We start from the raw sequence: 24,754 nt of genomic DNA on the forward strand, positions 1-24,754 counted from the left end.
GTGTACAACAGGTTAATATTCCCCACAATAATCTATAAATACTCCAGAATCCTGAAGACTCCAACTATCCAGATCCGGTGACGGGGTCAACATAACTGTGTCCTCCAATCATCTCCTGTCCACATGGAGTAGTAAACAGAGCACTTCCAATCGATTCCAGGCTTACATTTGCGTTTTAGGATGTAGCGATGCCAATCAGAGGATTCCTTTATCAGGATATGTCTTTTACCACCAATAGCAAAACCTGTAACACAATTAGTAATCGCCTACGTCATATCCCCGACGCCTCTAGCCACCAGCTACACAGCCCGGTAAGTGCCGGCGCATCACCTCTCAAGACCGCCCCCAGCACATGACCGCGTCGGGAAGCAATCAAAAGAGGCGAGCACCTCACACCCACCCAGCCCGGAGTCCGGGGCCGAGCTAAGGAGTTGCCATAACAACCGCAACGCCAACACCCTGTCGTCCACCCAGCAACAAGCTGGATCCTGCGTTGCAGCGACAAGGAGGCACACGCGATCTACCGCACAGACCTGAGCCCCACATGTAACCACGTGGGGAACCGATCAAGTGCCGAGACCGCGATGCCTTAACCTCGCGCGGCCCGCAAGATAAACAACAGCGTAGTCAGGGCAACCACAACCTGGACTCCACATTTATAATGCTAGAATCACCAATCCAGGCTATGTGAGCGGACATATCTGAATACCTAGAAACCTAGATGGTATAAATGACATTCCCATCTTATATAGTGATATATCAGGGACATAAATTACAAGGGGGAGGTACAACGAATGAATAGTACCCAAATATCCTCCAGACCTCCCGCTGTAACACTAAACCTCCCCACTACAATGACCATCCATATACACAGACCCAAAACAGATTAACAATAGATAACAAAAAACTATTATATCTAATAAACCAAATATAAACATATTATTAATACTAAGCAACAGTCGAGGGGCACAGGAACAAGGAGCCCAATGTGATTCCATATCGCAGGCAAAATCACAGTGTATAAGTTATTCCGTCCTATTGACCGTCGACTGTAGCAGAATCTGCCTAAACGAAAAAGAAAAAGCATAAAACATAGAAACAAAACAGGAAATAAGAACCATACAATATGCAACAAAATCCAACAAGGCCGCAGAGATGTTAAAAACAAATACCAATGATCATGAGTCCACAGTCCTACCGTACACAAGTATTTAGATTAAAGTCAATATTAAGACCTTTGGGTTGTAGCGACCCCATGGTGTAAATCCACCGAAGTTCCTTAGTCTTGAGAATTTGTAGTCTGTTACCTCCTCTCCTGAGTACCGGGACACTATCTATCACCCTAAATCTGAGTTGATTTACTGAATGTCTATTATCAGCAAAATGCTTCGGGACTGGTAATTCCGTAAGTCCCGTTCTCACTGTGCTCTTGTGTTTATTAATGCGCGCCCTTACCTCCATGGTTGTCTCACCCACATAGGTGAGTCCACAAGGGCACACAATCATATACACCACATAACTTGAAGCACAAGTGTATCTCTCCTTGAGACAGATCTTCTTTCCAGTATGTGGGTGGTAAAAAAACTCCCCCTTTAGCATGTTGTTACAGCAAGAACAGCCCAAACATGGGAAATTTCCATTTTTAGCTGAACTTAGGGTACTCTGAATCGATCTTTTGGAGGTCCCAATATCGGATTTCACAAGTCTATCTCTGAGGTTACGTCCCCTTTTAAAAGACATCATGGGGAAACTCTCAAAGCTACGAATAGAAGGAAGGCCCCGTTGTAACAGGGTCCAGTGTCGTCTCAGTATGTTCCCAATGCGATTACTTGCTGAATTGTAAATCGACACGAAAGGAATCCTATCATTCATAGATTTGACACGAGTCTTATTCCGAATGCTACCCCGGGAACAACCAGCAGCCTTATCTTTATATCTAGTAACCTCCCGTATAGGGTATCCCCTAGAGATAAATTTACTACACATCTCATTAAGTCTAAGATCCACCCGTTCCTCATCGGACACAATACGCCTCACTCCCAAGAGCTGACTCCACGGAAGAGAACCCACCATTTTTCTCGGGTGATTACTATCAAAGGCTAATAATCCATTTCTATCCGTTTCTTTGATGAAAATGTCAGTCTCTAATTTGTTCCCACATTTGTAAACCAGAGTGTCCAAAAATTGTATCTGCGTAGTTGAATGAGTCAGAGTGAATTGTAATTCGGGGTATATTTGATTCAAAAACCCATGAAAAGCTTCCAGCTCAACAGAAGTGCCCTCCCATATCATGAAAATATCATCAATGTAACGCCACCAGGCTCTGACGTGGCGCCAGAGGCTGGATTTGTACACGAACCCATCCTCCAGTACTGCCATGTAGATGTTGGCATACGTCGGGGCCACATTGGACCCCATGGCAGTACCTCTCAATTGCAGGAAAAACTCATCCCCAAACAGAAAAAAATTCCGCCTGAGGATGAATTCCAGCAATGTGAGGATGAGCCGTGCACACTCTGGGGCCACGTCAGAGCCCGATAGCGCACATGAGACCGCTTCAAGCCCTTTATCATGTTCAATGGAGGTATATAAGGATACCACTTCAAAAGAAACCAAAATGGTGGACTCAGAAATATTGACATTTTCGATTTTGTTCAGGAAGTCCCCCGTATCTCGAATATAAGACTTAGCTGATGTAGCATATAATCTCAATACATGGTCCAAGAAGATTGCAACATTATTAAAGAGGGAGCCCCTCCCCGAAACGATAGGACGTCCGGGGGGGTTATAGAGATCTTTATGTATTTTTGGCAATACATACAGTACCGGGACTACCGGAGCTTCAATCATCAAGAATTCAGCCAGCTTGTGGTCAATGAGTCCCAATTTAAGGGAGTCACTGACCACAAGCTGTAACTCCTTCTGGAAACGGAGAGTCGGATTACAAGACAGTCTCTCATAGACCGCCCCATCGTCTAGTTGTCTTAAAATTTCCGCCCTGTATTTGGCACTGTCCATCACCACCACCGCCCCACCTTTGTCAGCTGGTTTAATTGTTATTAGAGTATTGTCAGCTAAAGCCTTAAGTGTGTTTCTTTCAACCAGTGTCAAATTTTGAACTGTAGAAGCTCTAAAGTCCTTTTTCAATCTCTCGATATCCCTCTGCACCAATTCTACATAGGACTCCACAAAATGATTTCTACTAGGTGGTTGAAAATTGCTTTTGCTGTATAGGCCCACCCCTTTCAAGGTAAAGCCATTACCACCACTATCTGTAGTGGTGCTCGGGAGTTCGGGACTTCCTGTTCTTTCAGAGAAAAAAGTTGTTAGTCTTAGTCTTCTATAAAAGGCTTGCAAATCAACCTCCAATGCAAACCAGTCGGGGCTACATGAGGGGCAGAATGACAACCCCTTGGACAGTACCTTGATTTCAACATCCGATAAAACAACAGACGAAATATTTACCACCAACTCCTTGTTGTCACTCAGTTGTCCTTCATATTCCTTGTTCTCATCATGGCATTCCGTCCAGGACGTTGTTCTCGGGATGTCCCTCCACCTTTTGTGTTTACGGCCCCCTCTCCGACCACGTCTCCGGGGATAGCTTTGTCTGTCTTCTCCTTGCCTAAAAAAGGCTGACGATGTTGTTGTGTCTTCTTAGACCCTCCAGCATTGGAGTCGTCTGTTGATTCTGAATCAGCAGTGGTAAAGCCAAAGTTGGTCTGTTTTCTCACTTGTGGCCTTCTGCGCCTCCTGGTTCCATTAACTCTCTTATTGCCATTATTCAAATATTGGCCAGATCCCATCTGCCAAGAGAAGACACGGCCTGCCTTATAGTCATCCGCATCCCGGAACCATTTGGTCCTTTTGGTAGTCTCTATATCATTCCTGAATTTCGTCAGGTTTTCTTCCATTTTAATCTTAAGGGGATCCCAGTCCAGGGCTGTAAGCTGAGCCCTCACTTGTACCTCAAGTTCTGTGATGTTTTTCTTTATAACAATCATTTCTGCCTTCAAGAATTCAATGTTTAACAACATAACATCAAAAGCATACTTGTTAGTAATCGATTCAAACTTCATACAGAACTGGATATTTTCTGGTAACAAAGTGGGTCTAAGATGTGGCCGTAGCCCCCGTGGGATCCTCCGCGCTTTGAAGTATTCGGTCAAAGTCATGAAATGTAGTTCAAAGGAAATTAATCTCCTCTTTTCATTTTCCAATTTCCTCCTTAACATCTCAACAGTGGGTTTACTAAGAAATCCAGTATCCATACTTGTGCCAGCCAGAATCCGAGCCGCATCATCATCGGTATATGAGAAAGTGATGGCATTCTCAGACTCACCCATCTCTGAATTCATAAATCCTTCCGCCATTGCGGTGTGGTGCAGGTCAACCAGGTTCCAATAGTCCAAAGCAAGCAAGATGGCTAACCGCACTTCACTTCACCGGAGCGCCAGTCCAAGTCCAGGGAACCCACTAGGACCGTAGAAGTCTGAAGATAGGAAAATGACAGCGCTCCATCCGGGTGTAATCCAAATATGAAAATTTATTAAGCCATAAAACAGCAAACAGCAACGTTTCGACCTAATAGGTCTTTATCAAGCATACCCTGCAGTACATAGGTCCGGCTATATATAGTGTGTGTGTCACGCAGGGCACCAATCACCAACAAGCCGCCCACTACCACATAATTAGCAAATTAAAAATTAAAAAACAAACATCAAACATGTGCCAATTAAAAATCTCCCAGCACTAGTAATAGATATGTGTACAACAGGTTAATATTCCCCACAATAATCTATAAATACTCCAGAATCCTGAAGACTCCAACTATCCAGATCCGGTGACGGGGTCAACATAACTGTGTCCTCCAATCATCTCTCGTCCACATGGAGTAGTAAACAGAGCACTTCCAATCGATTCCAGGCTTACATTTGCTTTTTAGGATGTAGCGATGCCAATCAGAGGATTCCTTTATCAGGATATGTCTTTTACCACCAATAGCAAAACCTGTAACACAATTAGTAATCGCCTACGTCATATCCCCGACGCCTCTAGCCACCAGCTACACAGCCCGGTAAGTGCCGGCGCATCACCTCTCAAGACCGCCCCCAGCACATGACCGCGTCGGGAAGCAATCAAAAGAGGCGAGCACCTCACACCCACCCAGCCCGGAGTCCGGGGCCGAGCTAAGGAGTTGCCATAACAACCGCAACGCCAACACCCTGTCGTCCACCCAGCAACAAGCTGGATCCTGCGTTGCAGCGACAAGGAGGCACACGCGATCTACCGCACAGACCTGAGCCCCACATGTAACCACGTGGGGAACCGATCAAGTGCCGAGACCGCGATGCCTTAACCTCGCGCGGCCCACAAGATAAACAACAGCGTAGTCAGGGCAACCACAACCTGGACTCCACATTTATAATGCTAGAATCACCAATCCAGGCTATGTGAGCGGACATATCTGAATACCTAGAAACCTAGATGGTATAAATGACATTCCCATCTTATATAGTGATATATCAGGGACATAAATTACAAGGGGGAGGTACAACGAATGAATAGTACTTGTCGCTGCAACGCAGGATCCAGCTTGTTGCTGGGTGGACGACAGGGTGTTGGCGTTGCGGTTGTTATGGCAACTCCTTAGCTCGGCCCCGGACTCCGGGCTGGGTGGGTGTGAGGTGCTCGCCTCTTTTGATTGCTTCCCGACGCGGTCATGTGCTGGGGGCGGTCTTGAGAGGTGATGCGCCGGCACTTACCGGGCTGTGTAGCTGGTGGCTAGAGGCGTCGGGGATATGACGTAGGCGATTACTAATTGTGTTACAGGTTTTGCTATTGGTGGTAAAAGACATATCCTGATAAAGGAATCCTCTGATTGGCATCGCTACATCCTAAAACGCAAATGTAAGCCTGGAATCGATTGGAAGTGCTCTGTTTACTACTCCATGTGGACGAGAGATGATTGGAGGACACAGTTATGTTGACCCCGTCACCGGATCTGGATAGTTGGAGTCTTCAGGATTCTGGAGTATTTATAGATTATTGTGGGGAATATTAACCTGTTGTACACATATCTATTACTAGTGCTGGGAGATTTTTAATTGGCACATGTTTGATGTTTGTTTTTTAATTTTTAATTTGCTAATTATGTGGTAGTGGGCGGCTTGTTGGTGATTGGTGCCCTGCGTGACACACACACTATATATAGCCGGACCTATGTACTGCAGGGTATGCTTGATAAAGACCTATTAGGTCGAAACGTTGCTGTTTGCTGTTTTATGGCTTAATAAATTTTCATATTTGGATTACACCCGGATGGAGCGCTGTCATTTTCCTATCTTCATGAAGTACAATATGTCACAAGAAAACAATGTCAGAATCATTGGGATCTGTTGAAGCGTTCCAGAGTTATAACCTCATAAAGGGACAGTGGTCAGAATTGTAAAAATTGGCCCGGTCATTAACGTGCAAACCACCCTTGGGGGTAAAGGGGTTAAATGTCACCTGCTTAACCCAGCAGGAAGTACGGCGGTGTCTAAAAATCACTAAAATTGACAAATCTCTGGGCCTGGATGGGATACACCCCCCGAGTACTGCAGGAACTAAGTACAGTCACTGATAGACCATTATTTTTAATCTCTAAAGACTTCATAATAACAGGGTCTGTACCACAGGACTGGCGTATAGCAAATATGGTGCCAATATTCAAAAAGGGGACACAAACTGAACTCGGAAATTATAGGCCAGTAAGCTTAACCTCTACTGTGGGTAAAATCCTGGAGGGCATTCTAAGGGATGCTATACTAGAGTATCTGAAGAGGAATAACCTCATGACCCAGTATCAGCACGGGTTTACGAAGGACCATTCCTGTCAGACTAATCTTACCAGCTTCTGTGAGGAGGTAAGTTCCAGACTGGACCAAGGGAACCCAGTGAACGTAGTGTATATGGACTTTTCACACAAAAGGTTGATACATAAAATGACAATAATGGGGATAGGGGAAAATATGTGTAAGTGGGTTAAGAGCTGGCTTAGGGATAGGAAACAAAGGGTGGTTATTAATGGAGCACACTCGGACTGGGTTAGCAGTGGGGTACCACAGGGGTCAGTATTGGGCCCTCTTCTTTTAAACATGTATTAATGACCTTATAGGGGGCATACAGAGCAGAATTTCAATTTTTGCAGATGACACTAAACTCTGCAGGGTAATCAATACAGAGGAGGACAATTTTATATTACAGGATGATTTATGTAAACTAGAAGCTTGGGCTGACAAATGGCAAATGAGCTTTAATGGGGATAAATGTAAAGTCATGCACTTGGGCAGAAGTAATAAGATGTATAATTATGTGCTTAATTGTAAAACACTGGGCAAAACTGTCACCGAAAAAGACTTGGGGGTATGGGTGGATGACAAACTCACATTTAGTGGCCAGTGTCAGGCAGCTGCTGCAAAGGCAAATAAAATAATGGGATGCATTAAAAGAAGCATAGATGCTCATGAGGAGAACATAATTTTACCTCTGAAGGAGTCACTAGTTCGACCACACTTAGAATACTTTGTACAGTTCTGGTCTCCGGTGTATAAGAAAGACATAGCTGAACTGCAGCTGGTGCAGAGAAGAGCGACCAAGGTTATTAGAGGACTTGGGGGTCTGCAATACCAAGATAGGTTATTACACTTGGGGCTATTTAGTTTGGAAAAACGAAGGCTAAGGGGTGATCTTATGTTAATGTATAAATATATGAGGGGACAGTACAAAGACCTTTCTGATGATCTTTTTAATCATGACCTGAGACGGGGAGAAGGGGTATCCTCTATGTCTGGAGGAAAGAAGGTTTAGGCATAATAACAGACGCGGATTCTTTACTGTAAGAGCAGTGAGACTATGGAACTCTCTGCCATATGATGTAATGAGTGATTCATTACTAAAATTTAATTTAAGGGACTGGATTCCTTTCTTGAAAAGTATAATGTTACAGGTTATATATACTATAATTTTTTCCCCCCAATGTGGAGCTTACTCTGCTACATGTTTTTTTTTTTTTTCCTTCCTCTGGATTAACATGTTAGGGCATGTTAGGTTAGGCTATGGGTTAAACAAGATGGACTTAGTCTTCCTTCAACCTTAAAAACTGTTACTAATTTCACAATAACAGTAATTTTGACCAGTAGTGCCCAAACTTTTGAAAGCCACTGTACAAATATATGTTATTAGTGACAAATGAGTCTGTGCTATAAACTGATGACATATGGAAACTCTCCTTCTAACCACGTAGGGTGTTAATGTGGAGATATACCTCAATACCATGCGCAGCTGAGGATTCTGGGAAGAAGGACAAAGGGAAGAACATCTCTTTGCTATGCTTGGAGTGCTTGGTGCAGATATTTCAGACCATCCAGCTGCACTATCAGCCAAAAATCTCACAATTTCTTGCTGCTTTGGGTAAAGTATTTGCCAAAACTCTCATAACCCGTTCTTATGAAATCCTGTACCATCACTTACACTTTGCTGCTGCTGTTGTTGTACTGCAGTTGCTGAGCCTTTAAATACATTTTGTGACAAGCATGGTGACAATTTTATGTCCGCTATGTCGCTTCAGTACTATATATTGCACTTTTGTAGATGATGATGATGATGAAAGGGAAGATGGCACGGTAAACATCTTGGAAAAAACATCATCACTAATAACACAGTTTCAGGTAAGTTTTCAATGTGGAATTACTACAGATGTCTTAAGGTAACTTAGGAGAAAAGCAGTTTCTGTGAATTTGAAGTCCATATGAAAGTCCTTATACCTGCATCCTACATTATATTTGCTGTCAAAAGTGAATAAGCCTCCAATGGAAAGTGTCAACGCAGATGGTCATGGCCTTTATGAATAACATTTGCCGACTTCTCTACTGAACTCCTTCTCAGTAGTTGGCCTGGAGTTTCCTAAACTCCTTTTCTCTAGTTGGCCTGGAGTTTCCTGAACTCCTTTCTCTGTAGGTGGCTTTTTGTTTACTGAACTACTTTTCTCTGTAGTTGGCTTTCTGTTTACTGAACTACTTTTCTCTGTAGTTGGCTTGCCATTTCCTGAACTCCTTTTCTCTGTAGTTGGCTTGCTGTTTTCTGAACTCCTTTTCTCTGTAGTTGGCTTGCTGTTTTCTGAACTCCTTTTCTCTGTAGTTGGCTTGCTGTTTTCTGAACTCCTTTTCTCTGTAGTTTGCTTGCTCTTTTCTGAACTCCTTTTCTCTGTAGTTGGCTTGCTCTTTTCTAAACTCCTTTTCTCTGTAGTTGACCTGCCATTTCCTGAACTCCTTTTCTCTGTAGTTGGCTTGCTGTTTCCTGAACTCTTTTTCTCTGTAATTGGTCTGCCGTTTTCTGTTTGCATACACCATATCTGTAATTTTACTCCACAGAGATCTCTTACGAATCAACTGAGCTCTGGAGAAGATGAGTTTAACAGTAAAGAAGCTGTGCTGTTAGTCAGTGTCCTGTCCACATTATACAGATTTCTGGACACGTCTTCTCAGCAGGTCAGTTTGTACACAATGAAAAGATACTCCACCTGGCGGATTTGTTGTAGATTTTCTGTTTAGATCCTGGAAATGGCGGCATAATAGCTGTGAACAGAGTTGGTAAAACCACTTCCATGTATGTCAGGAAGAAATTGTATGTAATCTGCAAGAATTTAGATGTACATGATGCAAAAGGTCTGAACTCATAGATTGGGGCTAGAATTTAGCAGACAATAATTTTGAATTTTTTTCTTTCTATGCGCTAATAAATATAGAAATTCTCTCTATGTCATAGTTTGCACAGATGCTGTCATGGATTGTGAAGATTTGTAAAGATACCGATCTTGGTAAGAAAGGCTTCCTTTGATAAAAGTGCAAAGTTCATTTTTGATTGGTTGAAATGTATATATGAGCGTTATTACTTTTATTTTTTAAATTGTAATTTTTATTGAAATAAACGTTTCAATTTTTACAGGTACATTTTTTTTTAGCCATTTTACAGTTTTCACTATCATTTATAGGTTGTCACCAATATTATTCTATAATAATACTTTTCAAGTGTATTAAGCTCTCAAACAAACAAACAAACAAACACATAGACTCAGACAAAAGGAAAAAAGGGGGGGATATGATATAATGTTGTGAATTATTAATATCCTTCTCATAGAGGTCATATATTTTAACATGGCCCAAAAGAAGTCTCAAGGAGAACAAATAAGGTTTAAATCTCTCTACAATATTGTCATTATAGGATGCCCACTACTCAAAATCCCTGATATCCTTGATGTCAGAATATAGATCTAGTTGGGAAGGTGGAGAGGTTTGCTTCCAATGGTAGGCAATCAAACAGCTGATGTCAGCATATGTAAAAGCACTCTAATGGATCTCTTAGATATGGATTCAGGCAAAAGGTTTAATAGAAAGAGCTGAGCATCTAGAAGGACATCTACTGCGAAAACTTGCTTAATGAGGAGTTGGACTTTCACCCAAAACGGTTTAATCAAAGGGCAGTCCCCGACAATATGAAAACTAGAACCTCTATATAGGGCTCACTGTCAGCAAAGGGAAGGAATAGATGGGTCCATTTTATGTAAAAATTCAGGCGTAGGGTACCAAAGATGGAGAATTTTTTTTTTTTTTTTTAAATTCGTTTATTAATTTCAGGAAAGATCATACACATTTTGCTCGTATTCATCATTTTCCATTAATTACAGGAAATTACCATACATAGCCATGTATAAGATATTGTAAAGATAATAAATTGTGCATGTTGATCATTAATGCCTTATTTTAAACTTTAACTGTAACTACATTAACTTCTAATAAAGTCTTTAATACAAACGTAGTGCCGCTTACAAAGAATAGTTCTAAATACATCCCGCTCTGTTGGTAAATAATGTCTAGAGAGTCATACACCCTTTTCTTATGCGTATACTGAGTCCTTTTAACTTATACAGTGTGATAGGATGAATTCCATCTTCCCCATATCTTCTCAAATTTAGTTGGACAACCCCTATTCTGATAAAGCGTCCGCTCATACGGAATAATTGAATTTATTAAGTCAACCCATGCTCTAAGAGATGGACCAGAGCCTCCCATCCAACGCAGCGCCAACACCTTTCGTGCCATGAACAGTGACTCCCTCAGGAATATTCCTGTGTGGTGATCCCAAGCCTCCGCCTCCCATACTCCAAACAAACATACCAGTGGCTCAAGTGGAACAGGGATCGACACCAAAGATGTCAATAGTGCCGTCACTTCTCTCCAATATTGAAAAATAACAGGACACTTCCATATCATATGGATAAAATCTGCGTCACTAGAGTGACACCTCAAGCAGTCTGATGAATGAAGACGGCCCATTTTAAAAAGACGAGTCGGGGTCAAATAAGATTGATAGATTATATATAATTGGATCATCTTATTATTGATTGACGGGGAGACCTTAGTTGGAGATTCCAAGATTTCATCCCATTCTTCTCCTAGTGTATCCGGAAGAAGTCTCCCCCATTTTCCCTTAATTGAATCTATAGCAGATACTTCGCCTATGGATATTAGGTAGGTGTATAAAGAGGAAATGAGTCCCTGAGGGCCCTGTGAATTAAGAATTCCTATTAACGGCAGAGTTGAAATAGCTCGACCCGCACCCGTATTTCGTACATGTGATTGGAAGGCAGATCTTAGTTGCAGGTAGCGGAAAAATTGAGACTTCGGTATATTATGAGTATTTTGTAATTGTTCAAAAGAAACAAAAACCCCCTGGCTATGTATATTGCTCACCGTAAGGACACCACACGATATCCAAAATTCAGTAGATGGGTGGCCCAATAATCCCGGAAAGTAACCATTATTCCATAACGGCATTTCGGCTGCTATATCTACATATTGTGTCACTTTTTTAATTTGTCTCCATACTGATCGTGCCAGGCGAAGCAAAGGAAGCAAACGAGGGACAGCAATTTTCTCCATCTCTAGAAAACCCAGCGGGCAATCAACTTTAGCTGAATGTAATATATGGCTTTCAGAGTTGGGGAGAGACCTCCCGGGCATCCACTCACTTATCATTTTGGCCTGTCCAGCAAGGTAATACAGATAGAAGTCCGGCAAAGCCGCCCCGCCCCCCCGCTTAGGTCTCTGCAGGGTGGATAATTTAAGTTTAGGCCTAGCCTTCCCCCATATGAAGGATGTAGTAAGGGAGTTTAGGGTTGCAAAGAAAGATTTAGGTATTGAAACGGCACTATGTTGAAAACAATAGCTCAATTTTGGGAGTAAAATCATTTTGATCAGATTAATACGACCAGCCACCGATAGCGGGAGCTTATTCCAGGTAGCATATTTAAATTTAACCACGTCAATTAGTGGATATATATTGAGATGTAGATCAAGGTGACTGCGCTGAGTCATATGCATCCCGAGATACTTAAAATTGGAGACAATGGGCAATAGCGAGAGGGTTTCAAGGCTTGGCATTGGGGTATGGGAGAGAGGCATCAAAGCAGACTTATCCCAGTTTATATATAGGCCAGAAAACTTGCTAAATTTATCAATCATCGTTATTACTTTTGGTAATGTATCCTCCGTCTGGTCCATAAACACCACCATATCATCAGCATATAGACCTATAGTGTCCACCCGATCAGCAATATGTATCCCTTTAATATCTACAGAAGACCTCATCCGTATTGCCAAGGCTTCTATTGCCAAGGCAAATAAGGCTGGGGAGAGAGGGCATCCCTGGCGAGTTCCCCTATGCAAAGAAAATGGCGCAGACACAGAGCCGTTTACCACCATTCGCGCCCCAGGCTTCGCATATAGTGTACCTATCCCTCTCAGAAATTTATTCCCAAACCCATATTTCCGTAGACATGCAATTAAAAAAGACCACTCAAGGGAATCAAAAGCCTTGGCTGCGTCCAGCGAAGCCAATGCCCACTTATTGTCTGGTTCTAGTGTACTATATTGAATAACCGATTGCACCCGTCTGATATTAATAGAGGTATTTTTCCCGGGCATAAAACCAGTTTGATCTGGGTGTATGAGATCCAATATGATCGTATTCAGTCTGGTAGCTAGAATTTTCGTAAAAATCTTATAGTCAACATTCACCAAAGAAATTGGTCTATATGATCCACAATCTAGAGGATCCATCCCTTCCTTCCTGAGCACGACAATATTAGCATCATAGAATGTTTCAGGTACAGATTCACCCTCCCATATTCCCCTAAGTACCTTTATCAATATAGGTGCTAATTTATCACGGTATTTCCTGTAAAATTCAATGGGGAACCCATCAGGTCCCGGGGCCTTCCCAGTAGCCATATCCGCTATTGCATGTTCTACCTCTTCCAGGGTGAATTCAGCCTCCATAAGGGCTCGTTGAGATGGGCTTAGTAAGGGGAATGTTATATCTGATAGATAATCCAAGCATTCATCAATATCAAAACCACTTTTAGATTTGTATAATGAAATGTAGTAATCGTAAAAGCTCTGAAGTATTTTATCAGTGGAGGATACCAACGAGCCATCAGACGCTCGGATCTGCAATATTGTGTTGGAGGTGTTATGTTGGCGCACCAAAAAGGCCAGGAGTGTACTGGCTTGATTGCCTAGCTCAAAATAGGACTGCCGAGTGAAAAATAGTTTGCGTTTTGACTTAGCGTCTGCATGCTGGGTATATAGTCTCTGGGAAGTAAGCCATTCAATTCTATTGCTGCTGGACTGATTAGCTATGTAAGTGGCCTCTGAATCTTTTAATCTTTGCTCTATCTCCTCATCCTCCCTCGCCGTTACCCTCTTGATGTAGGAAATAGTTGAGGACAAGCATCCTCTCAGGTATGCCTTCAGGGTATCCCAAAATAGACCAGAATTTTGGAGTTCCGAATGTGTTAGAGTAAAATCATTCAACTGATCAACCGTCCTATCACTAGAGTCTATCAATTTCAACCAGAAGGGATTCAGTTTCCAGAACCCACTACTATTATCGGATTTCTCATATTTAAGTTTAAGAATAATTGGACTATGGTCTGAGATCCCCCGATTACCATGTTCAATGCTATCCACCCGTAATGCCAACTCACCCGACCCAAATATATAGTCTATTCTAGATAGAGATTGTCTAGTTGACGAGTGGCAGGTGTACCCTCTAACTTCCGGATGATTTATTCTCCATAAATCTAACCACCCGCTCCCGTCCATAAACAATGCTAATTGAGAGGGTTGTTGAGGTAAAGCGTCCCCTGATGTTACGTCATCCAGTCTCAATCTATCCATGGATTGATTCATAACTAAGTTAAAGTCCCCCATACAAATAACTTTGGCTTCCGGATATTTTAAGGAGAAGCCTAGAGCCATACGGAGGATTGACACATTGGCAGGAGGAGGATTATAGATGCACAATAACACATACTCTCGTGAATTAATAAATGCATGCACAAAAACGAAGCGGCCCTCTGGATCACGTCTCGCCTCCCTGGCCTCCCACCTGACCTCCTTGTGTATCAGTAGAGAAACCCCTCTAGAGTAGCTAGTGTGGAATGTGTGCAAGGACCATTGTACCCACGGTTTCTGCATACATCGAACTGTGTCCCTTGTTAAATGTGTCTCTATTAGTGCCACAACATGAGGGTGATATTTTTTTATCTGCGAGAATACCTTAATTTTCTTTCGTGGGGTCTTTATACCTCGTATGTTCCAGGTCATACATATAATTTCAGCCCCCATGTTCACTCTTAAAGGGAAAGTGAATGCATATCATTACTATTCGGGTGTAGTTCAGCGGCATCGCACAGAGCAAAGAGTCAGCATTAGCGGCAACCATGCCTAGTAAACAATCAAATCTAATACATAAAACCAAACTGAACAAAACTTGAACAATAGGGGAGTATATTTCCATACTCCCACAGTCAAATTGAAAAAGGGATACCCTCACTGGATTCAGTGTCCGGTATTGTTGACATTCCCTGCACCCAAACAGAGAGCTCTATCTATACTGCCATTAGTCAGGGAGTCCAGGTTAGGAGTTCCCCGCATTCGACCCCACATGGGACCGCAGCCACTCGATCGCCTCCGCTGGGTCTGTGAAAAATAAGGAGGAGCCCTTATAAACAATACGGAGCCGGGCCGGATAAAGCATAGAGTAGACGATGTTCCTCTCTCTAAGTTGCTTCTTGACATCCATAAATCGTGCCCGCTGCTTTTGAAGCTCCATGGAAAAATCTGGAAAGATCGATATGGTAGCATTATCGAATTTAATGAGGCCCCTCTGTCGTGCCAAGCGGAGGATGGCGTCTCTGTCTCTACAATTAAGGAGACGCGCCAGAAAGGGTCGCGGAGGGGCTCCAGGAGGAAGAGGTCTCGTCGGGACCCTATGGGCCCTCTCCACCGAAAATGTCGAGGAGAATCCATCTCCCAATGTAGACTTAAGCCATTCCTCCAGAAATTGCTCAGGCTGCTGGCCCTCTGACCGCTCCGGGAGACCTATAATTCGGATATTATTGCGGCGCAGTCTATTTTCTAAGTCGTCTGCCTTTTGCTTCCAGGCATTCACGGATCCAGCAGCTTTATTCAGTTTAGCTTCCATAGGGGTGATAGTGTCCTCTATATGAGACACCCTCGTTTCAACCTCTGAGATGCGCCCTCTCATAGCTTGCATGTCATGTCTCAGGCGCCCCACCTCAGTATGTACATCCTCTATTTTCTCCGTGAGAGATGATCTAGTGAGAGATATAGCTTGCATCAACTGCTCTGATGCCTGTTTAAGAGTCAGTTCATCCTCTCCTCTCTCCTCATTACCATCAGAGGGGTGACTTTTACGCTGAGATGGTGCGGGGTTATTTCTAAGACTGCGCACATTATCAGGAGGATCATCCTTGGCATATTTTTTTAATTTTTCAGCAGCTGCAGCTCCTCTAGGGTGCTGCATGATGAGTGTTTACAAGAAGATTATGCAAAGCGACCTCAGGTGCAATTATGGGGAAGCTCAAAGTCACTTATAACACGCAGGCCGTGTAATTTCACAGTTACCCCCGGGGAAGCAGCTAAAAAGGGGTTAATCCCTGTAATATTATGTCACTGGTAGGGAGAATGTCCACCCGACAGGGGGGCGCAGGTCCCACTTTTTCAGGGCACACACTGTACCACCCCTACTTCTTCAGGCGCCCATTCACCGCCCAGCGCCGCTGATGTGGTTAAAAGCGCAACTCCCTATCTGCCAGGGTGTGCGCTATATTAATGGCCGCTGCCCCAGGCACTTTCCAGCACCTATCAGTCCTCACCGCTTCTGCCTGCAAGCTTCCCGCCTCTCTCTCCAGCACCATTCACCGCCGCTACTTCTGAGATGAGAGGAACCCAACAGAGAGCAGCGCTGTGATTCATGCGCCCTCCTTGCTCCCACATGCAGGTGTCCCGCCGCTCTCACCAGCGCGGTCAGCCGCCGCCGCCTCCGGGATGACAGGGGGGCTCAGCTCCAGTAGTTGGCAGCACCGCGTCCTGTGCTCCCTGGCGCGTGCTCAGAAAATGGCCGCCGTCACCTGCGGGGATCTCCTGCCCGCTCCGGTTCCCGCGGCTCCCGACTCCACGGAGCTCTGCAGCGGTCTCCCAGAAGATCCAGGGGATTCTCTGGTATGTAGGGCTCAGGTTTGGGTTGGTTCCGCTAGGTCCCACTCAGTATTTATGGCAGATATGTCTCAGGATGTACGGAGCTCTCCTAAGATGCTTCCGTCTTCTTCGGCTACATAGCCACGCCCCCCAAAGATGGAGAATTTTGTACTGATTTTCTTTGTATGAAATACAGTCTTAGCTGTTCTGGTCCAAACATTTCTGCACTCTACCACGGTCAGTGTTTTACCCAGATATTCCTCCATTTGAGCATATAAGAGTATCTAGTTACAGAATCTGTGTATGGAGCCTGTAGAATATTGTAAATACCAGATACTAAACCTCTTGTTGTTGAACTATTCTTGCACAGTCTCTTGAAAGAAGTAGGAATTGGGGGTCTGTAGACCATGGAATAATGATGAGTGAAAGTGCCTAATTTTAATGTATTGGAATAATGAAACAGAATGAAGGGAAAACTTTGTTTTCATCTCATGATAGGAATGTTAAATTCGCGCTTTATAGTTTATTTTGTCGCCGAAATTCAACAAACCAGATTGAGTCCATGCCTCTGTCTCTGAGTGGCTTAGACTTTCAGGGAAATTGGAAGTAAGAGCGGAGTTCAGTGATGCCAGATTGAACTTTTTAGAGAAGATCCTCCATATATTTCTGGTGTGCATCATTGGACCTAATAGGTCTATTGACGGGGGGATTGTAAGCCCCATTCCAAATCAGGGAGTTTGGGTGAGCTGGGGCTAACCATAATATTTCAATCTCCGTTCATCTTATATATGCATCTTTAGAAGACCACGATGTGATCGTGCAAAGGTGCGATGCTCATTAATAATGAACAAAGTTAGGTGCTGCTAGACCCCCCCATCATTTTTACCAACCAACATTACTGACTTTGGAATTCTATGATGTTTTCCTGCCCATATAGAATTTAAAATGAATTCTTGAAAAGCACGTAAATCTGAGTCGGACAAATATGGGTAAAGTCTCAAAAAGATATGAAAGTTTTTTGAGAATAGTCATTTTTATTGCAGAGATGTGTCCAAATAGTGAGAGAGGGAGTGATTTCCATTTCTCCAATAAGGATCTCATTTCTTTATATAGTGGAGCGTTATTACTTTTTTAAAATGGGATATTATATACTTATTTAATTTCTTTTTCGATAGCTCTTCTTTCTGTCATTGCACAGTGTTGTGATACTGTTTACAATCCACGCATATGTCAGCAGGACATGATCAGAAAAGGTTAAGAATGTCTCCATTTTACAGGAATGATGCAAACGGTCATGATCAACCTTTGATTTGTGTGGTTACATGCATGCATGACCTAAACTATTGGCTGCTTGGAGTTTATATCCCACTTATCTCAAATTAGATGGTTGACTACAAAAGTCACAAATGTTTATATTGCATTTTATTGCACTTCCCCTATCTACTCTAAAACCTAGTGCAATCTGCTTACTAAATTGTGAACATTATTTCAATTCGCTGAATGCAGAAATCTTAAAAATGAGAAGCTGACGAAGCACCTAGTATGGTAAAATATCACATAACCTTTTATTATCTTAATACCTTGTAATGTCTTCACATCTTGTTCCGTCCAGATGTGTCCGGATCCCAGAATTCCAAGCGGCGGAAGTTCACTGCTCTCCATATTGGGACATCCAAGTGATGGGTGTCTCAATATGGAACCAGCGGAACACCGTTGCGAACACGCCGCCGCCAGGATCAGCTGAATGATTCACTGACTGCCGCCATCTTTGTACAGGAGGAGCTCAGGGGGAGACAGCTCAAACGAGAGTACACGTGAGGGAAGAAGACAGCACAGTGGTGGAGAGAAATAGCAGACAAGGGGGAGAGCACATGGGGTACACAGGTCAAAGAAGAGATGACATGAGAGGAGAAGACAGCAGATGGGGAGAGAGAAAGCGCACAGGGGTGAGAGAGACAGAGCACAGGGGGAGACAGCTCATACGGGACAGCACATGAGGGGAGAACACAGCACAAGATGGAGAGACACAGCAGACTAGGGGGATAGCACATGGGGTAGACAGGTCAAAGAAGAGAGCACAGACAGGAGAAGTCAGCACATGGGGAAAGAGAGTGGATAGATGGGGGAGAGATTCTCAACGCTGCAAAGCCTGTCCCCATCGTGACATTACCGTCCTCCCGAAGCGATAGCATCGGGCCTCCATCTAGTACAGTAGATAAGTGTTATTGACAAGATCCAGGTCAGCTGTTTTTCATTATTTGTTACATGGTGCCATTTTCCCTCAGTCAGCCCCCAATAATCTGGTGGCTCAGGCCGCCTAGTTCCCTATATTGTGGCTTTATTACAGCTGTACTGCATTTCACTCTCTCGCAGGCTCATCTTAGGGTCACAGGATGTCATACTTAACCGTATATTCGAGTATAAGCCGAGATTTTCAGCCCTTTTTTTAGGCTGAAAGTGCCCCTCTCGGCTTATACTCGAGTCATTGTCCCAGGGGGTCGGCGGGGGAGGGGGAGCAGCGGCTGTCACATACTCAGTTGCTCCTGGCACGGTCCCTGCATCTCTGATGGTCTCCGGGCGCCGGGAGCGCTTTCTGAGTTCAGCGGTCACGTGGTACCGCTCATTAACCCCTTCCCGACCTGTGACACAGCGTATGCGTCATGAAAGTCGGTGCCAATCCGACCTGTGATGCATATGCCGTGTCACAGAATGATCGCGTCCCTGCAGGTCGGGTGAAAGGGTTAACTTTAATTTCACCCGACCTGCAGGTACAGGGGGAGTGGTACTTCAGCTCAGGGGGGGGGTGGCTTCACCCCCCCGTGGCTACGATCGCTCTGATTGGCTGTTGAAAGTGACGTTTTACTTTCAGTCAGAGCACCCTTCCTCCGTCCTGTCCTGTGCTCCCCTCCATCCTCCTGCCTGATCCCACCCCCGCATACTTACCGACCTCCGGTGTCCGTCCGTCTTCTGCATGGGCGCTGCCATCTTCCAAAATGTCGGGCGCATGCACAGTGCGTCTGCCGAACCTGCCGGCTGGCAGATTCATTCCAGGTACATTTTGATCGCTGTGATAGGTTCTATCACAGCGATCAAAATAAAAAAAATAATAAATAACCTGCCCCTTTATCACCCCCATAGGTAGGGACAATAATAAAATAAAGAAAATATATTTACTTTCATTTTTCCACTAGGGTTAGGGTTAGAACTAGGGTTAGGGTTAAAACTAGGGTTAGGGTTAGAATTAGGGTTCGAACTAGGGTTAGGGTTCGAACTAGGGTTAGGGTTCGAACTAGGGTTAGGGTTCGAACTAGGGTTAGGGTTCGAACTAGGGTTAGGGTTAGAACTAGGGTCAGGGTTCGAACTAGGGTTAGGGTTAGAACTAGGGTTAGGGTTGCAATTAGGGTTAGAATTAGGCTATGTGCACATGGTGTGGATTGGCCGCTGCGGATTTGTAGCAGTTTTCCATCACGTTTACAGTACCGTTTAAGAAAACCAAATCTGCTGTGCCCGTGGTGCGGAAAATACCGCGCGGAAACGCTGCGTTGTATTTTCCGCAGCATGTCATTTCTTTGTGCTGATTCCGCAGCACTTTACTCCTGTTACTCAATAGGAATCCGCAGCTGAAATCCGCTCAAAAAATCGCTGGAAATCCATGGTAAATCCATTAGCATTAGCGGTGTGTTGGGGTTAGGGTTGTGGTTAGGGGTGTACTGGGGTTAGGGATGTGATAAGGGTTATGGCTAGAGTTGGGATTAGGGTAGGGGTTTGTTGGGGTTAGTGTTGGAGTTAGAATTGAGGGGTTTCTACTGTTTAGGCACATCAGGGGTCTCCAAATGCGACATGACGCCACCATTGATTCCAGCCAATCTTGCGTTCAAAAAGTCAAATGGTGCTCCCTCCCGAGCCCCGACGTGCGCCCAAACAGTGGTTTACCCAAACATATGGGGCATAAGCGTACTCAGGAAAAATTGCACAACAACTTTGGGGGTCTAATTTCTCCTGTTACCCTTGGGAAAGTAACAAAATGGGGGCTAAAACCTTATTTTTGTGGGAAAAAAATGATTTTTTATTTTCACGGCTCTGCGTTATAAATTTCTGTGATTAATTAAGTAAATAAGGCAGCACACTGCAGCGCTAGAACATGCAAACTTGAAATTTGAACTGCATTACTGCACTAGAAATATGAAAAATGAGAGCTTTTAGCGCATAAAAATGGCCAATTTTATGTGTACCTGGTAGCCCCTTTACGGCATCTCTCTTATACCAGGTCCTACATTTGCCTTACCTCGCTGAGAATAAACGTCTCCATCTGAATGGGTACATGTGAAACCTCTTCCTAGACTAAAATTCTCTCTCTCTGTGGAGGGGTATTGGACCTGCTGTAATTAAAACACCTGAAGCTAGGAGGCGGAGTGCACGATCAGAAGGCTAAAGAATACATTTCAAAAACCTGACCGGCACATCCAAACATAGACTGAGTGTGAACAGGTGCTGAACCTAGAGTCGCCAACTCGTATATAGTTAAGTAAATAAGGCAGCACACTGCAGCGCTAGAACATGCAAACTTGAAATACGAAATTTGAACTGCATTACTGCACTAGAAATATGAAAAATGAGAGCGTTTAGCGCATAAAAATGGCCAATTTTATGTGTACCTGGTAGCCCCTTTACAGCATCTCTCTTATACCAGGTCCTACACTTGCCTTACCTCGCTGAGAATAAACGTCTCCATCTGAATGGGTACATGTGAGAGATGCCGTAAAGGGGCTACCAGGTACACATAAAATTGGCCATTTTTATGCGCTAAACGCTCTCATTTTTCATATTTCTATTGCAGTAATGCAGTTCAAATTTCGTATTTCAAGTTTGCATGTTCTAGCGCTGCAGTGTGCTGCCTTATTTACTTAACTATATACGAGTTGGCGACTCTAGGTTCAGCACCTGTTCACACTCAGTCTATGTTTGGATGTGCCGGTCAGGTTTTTGAAATAAATTTCTGTGAAGCACTTGGGGGTTCAAAGTGCTCACCACACATCTAGATAAGTTCCTTGGGGGGTCTAGTTTTCCTTGGGGGGGTCTAGTTTCCAATATGGGGTAACTTGTGGGGGGTTTCTACTGTTTAGGCACATCAGGGGCTCTGCAAACGCAACGTGACTCCCGCAGACCATTCCCTCAAAGTCTGCATTTCAAAACATCACTAATTCCCTTCCGAGCCCTGATGTGTGCCCAAACAGTGGTTTACCCCTACATATGGGATATCTGTGTACTCAAGACGAACCGGACAACAACTTTTGGGGTCCAATTTCTCCTGTTACCCTTGTGAAAATAAATTGTGGGCTAAAATATAATTTTTGAGGAAAGAAAACTGATTTTTTATTTTCACAGCTCTGCGTTATAAACTTCTGTGAAGCACATGGGGGTTCAAAGTGCTCATCGCACATCTAGATTAGTTCCTTGGGAGGTCTAGTTTCCAAAATGGGGTCACTTGTTGGGGAGCTCCAATGTTTAGGCACACAGGGGCTCTCCAAACGCGACATGGTGTCTGTTAACGATTGGAGCTAATTTTTCATTCTAAAGTCAAATGGCGCTCCTTCCCTTCCGAGCCTTGCCGTGTGCCTAAACAGTGGTTTACCCCCACATGTGAGGTATCAGTGTACTCAGGAGAAATTGCCCAACAAATTTTTGGATCCATTTTATCCTGTTGCCCATGTGAAAATGAAAACATTAAGGCTAAAAGAAATGTTTTGTGAAAAAAAAAAAAAAGTACTTTTTCATTTTTACGGATCAATTTGTGAAGCACTTGGGGGTTCAAAGTGCTCACTATGCATCTAGATAAGTTCCTTATGCGGTCTAGTTTCCAAAATAGGGTCACTTATGGGGGAGCTCTAATATTTAGGCAGACAGGGGCTCTCCAAATGCGCCAGGGTGTCCGCTGAAGATTGGAGCCAATTTTTCATTCAAAAAGTCAAATGGCGCTCCTTCCCTTCCGAGCACTGTCGTGCGCCCAAACAGTGGTTCCCCCCCACATTTGGGGTATCGGTGTACTCAGGACAATTTGTACAATAACTTTCGGGGTCCAGTTTCTCCTTATACCCTTGGGAAAATAAAAAAATTGTTGCTAAAAGATCATTTTTGTGACTAAAAAGTGAAATGTCCATTTTTTCCTTCCATGTTGCTTCTGCTGCTGTGAAGCACCTGAAAGGTTAATAAACTTCTTGTATGTGGTTTTGAGCACCTTGAGGGGTGCAGTTTTTAGAATGGTGTCATATATATATAATGGTGGCGATATAGACGAGGTAATATTGTAGCCATGTATTGTGCAGAACGCAAACTTCATAGTAATGTGCATATAAAAACTGCACATCCATTTCTTCTGCTATTTGTAGCCAAGTCATTTTACAATAACAGAATAGCATTTCTCTTTACTAGCATTGGGGGATGCAGGACTGTGAGTTTACACCCTGTCTCTAGAAGGCTTGAGAGTAGGTGAAAAGAAGTGGGTGGTCCCCTCTCCTAGGGCACTAGACAGCTGAGTTTTCAAATAGTGTCCATAGGAGGCAGACACAATGTTTATAATGATTTCTTGTGCTCATCATAAAATCTTTTCCTCATAGCCTTCTTTGGGGGACACGTGGTGTTATCTCATATCAGTCAAACCTGGTGACAGGTTCCCCTTAATCCCTTGTCCCCATCATTTTTCATTGTGGTCATATACTACTATTTCTTATTACGTGTTCCTCTCCGAGTCCTCACCTGACTTGTTACTCATGCGGATTTCTGAACTAGTCTTATTAATTATTACCATTTCATGTTTTACTTATTCAGTGATTTCAGTTTACTCAATTTCTTGATGTCTAATGTTCATAAAAGTACATCACCCTGCCTTAATTGTATGATACATGGGGGAACTCTTTATAATAAAGTTAAGTTTCCAGCCCTAAGTACCGTTCCTATGCTTCAAAATTCTATCACTGTGTGACTTGTGAATCCTCACAGCATGTGCATCAGGCTTCTGTTTCTTAAGTCTACAGTGCTGCTACCTGGACCTCTTTTCACACAGCTTTTGAGTTTACGGTGCTACAGGCCACTGTCTACTAGGCAGTCCGTGTGGTCAGCTGTTATTTTTCCTACCCATTGAGACTGCTCTAGAGCAGGGGTGTCAAACTGCATTCCTCGAGGGCCTCAGGCCATGTGTGTTTTCAAGATTTCCTTTGCATTACACAAGGTGCTGGAATCACTCTGTGCAGGTGATTAAATTATCACCTGTGCAATACAAGGAAATCCTGAAAACATGACCTGTTTGCGGCCCTCGAGGACTGCAGTTTGACACCCCTGCTCTAGAGTGTCTCACGGTTCTTTGTCCCCCAACGCTATTGAAGACAAAATTGGATTTTTGTAGTGTATTCTAATTGGAATTTTGTACTTGCCATGAAATCATTTTCTTTATCGCTTCATTGGGGGACACAGGTAACCATGGGTGTATGCTGCTGTTGCTAGGAGGCTGGCACTAGGCAAAAAAGGAAAAAGTAGCTCCTCCTCAGCAGTATACACCCACCGACTGGCACAAAGCACCTCAGGTTTAGCTTAATGTCAGTAGGAGGTTTTTGAAATAAATTTCTGTGAAGCACTTGGGGGTTCAAAGTGCTCACCACACATCTAGATAAGTTCCTTGGGGGGTCTAGTTTTCCTTGGGGGGGTCTAGTTTCCAATATGGGGTAACTTGTGGGGGGTTTCTACTGTTTAGGCACATCAGGGGCTCTGCAAACGCAACGTGACTCCCGCAGACCATTCCCTCAAAGTCTGCATTTCAAAACGTCACTAATTCCCTTCCGAGCCCTGATGTGTGCCCAAACAGTGGTTTACCCCTACATATGGGATATCTGCGTACTCAGGACGAACCGGACAACAACTTTTGGGGTCCAATTTCTCCTGTTACCCTTGTGAAAATAAATTGTGGGCTAAAATATAATTTTTGAGGAAAGAAAACTGATTTTTTATTTTCACAGCTCTGCGTTATAAACTTCTGTGAAGCACATGGGGGTTCAAAGTGCTCATCTCACATCTAGATTAGTTCCTTGGGAGGTCTAGTTTCCAAAATGGGGTCACTTGTTGGGGAGCTCCAATGTTTAGGCACACAGGGGCTCTCC

General features: G+C 43.7%; 1 protein-coding gene across 1 annotated transcript in view; it reads left to right on the forward strand.

The window, feature by feature from the left end:
* The window catches only part of FANCI (FA complementation group I), a 163,147-nt gene that overhangs the window by 122,834 nt on the left and 15,559 nt on the right, over nt 1–24,754 (forward strand). The window contains exons 25-28 of the mRNA XM_069766216.1: nt 8,288–8,454; nt 8,635–8,711; nt 9,414–9,530; nt 9,808–9,859. Of these exons, the coding sequence (XP_069622317.1) occupies nt 8,288–8,454; nt 8,635–8,711; nt 9,414–9,530; nt 9,808–9,859 (413 nt within the window). The remainder of the gene's footprint in view (nt 1–8,287; nt 8,455–8,634; nt 8,712–9,413; nt 9,531–9,807; nt 9,860–24,754) is intronic.

The sequence above is a fragment of the Ranitomeya imitator genome, chromosome 4 (genome assembly GCF_032444005.1).
Source record: "Ranitomeya imitator isolate aRanImi1 chromosome 4, aRanImi1.pri, whole genome shotgun sequence".
In the NCBI taxonomy this organism is placed as follows: Eukaryota; Metazoa; Chordata; class Amphibia; order Anura; family Dendrobatidae; genus Ranitomeya; species Ranitomeya imitator.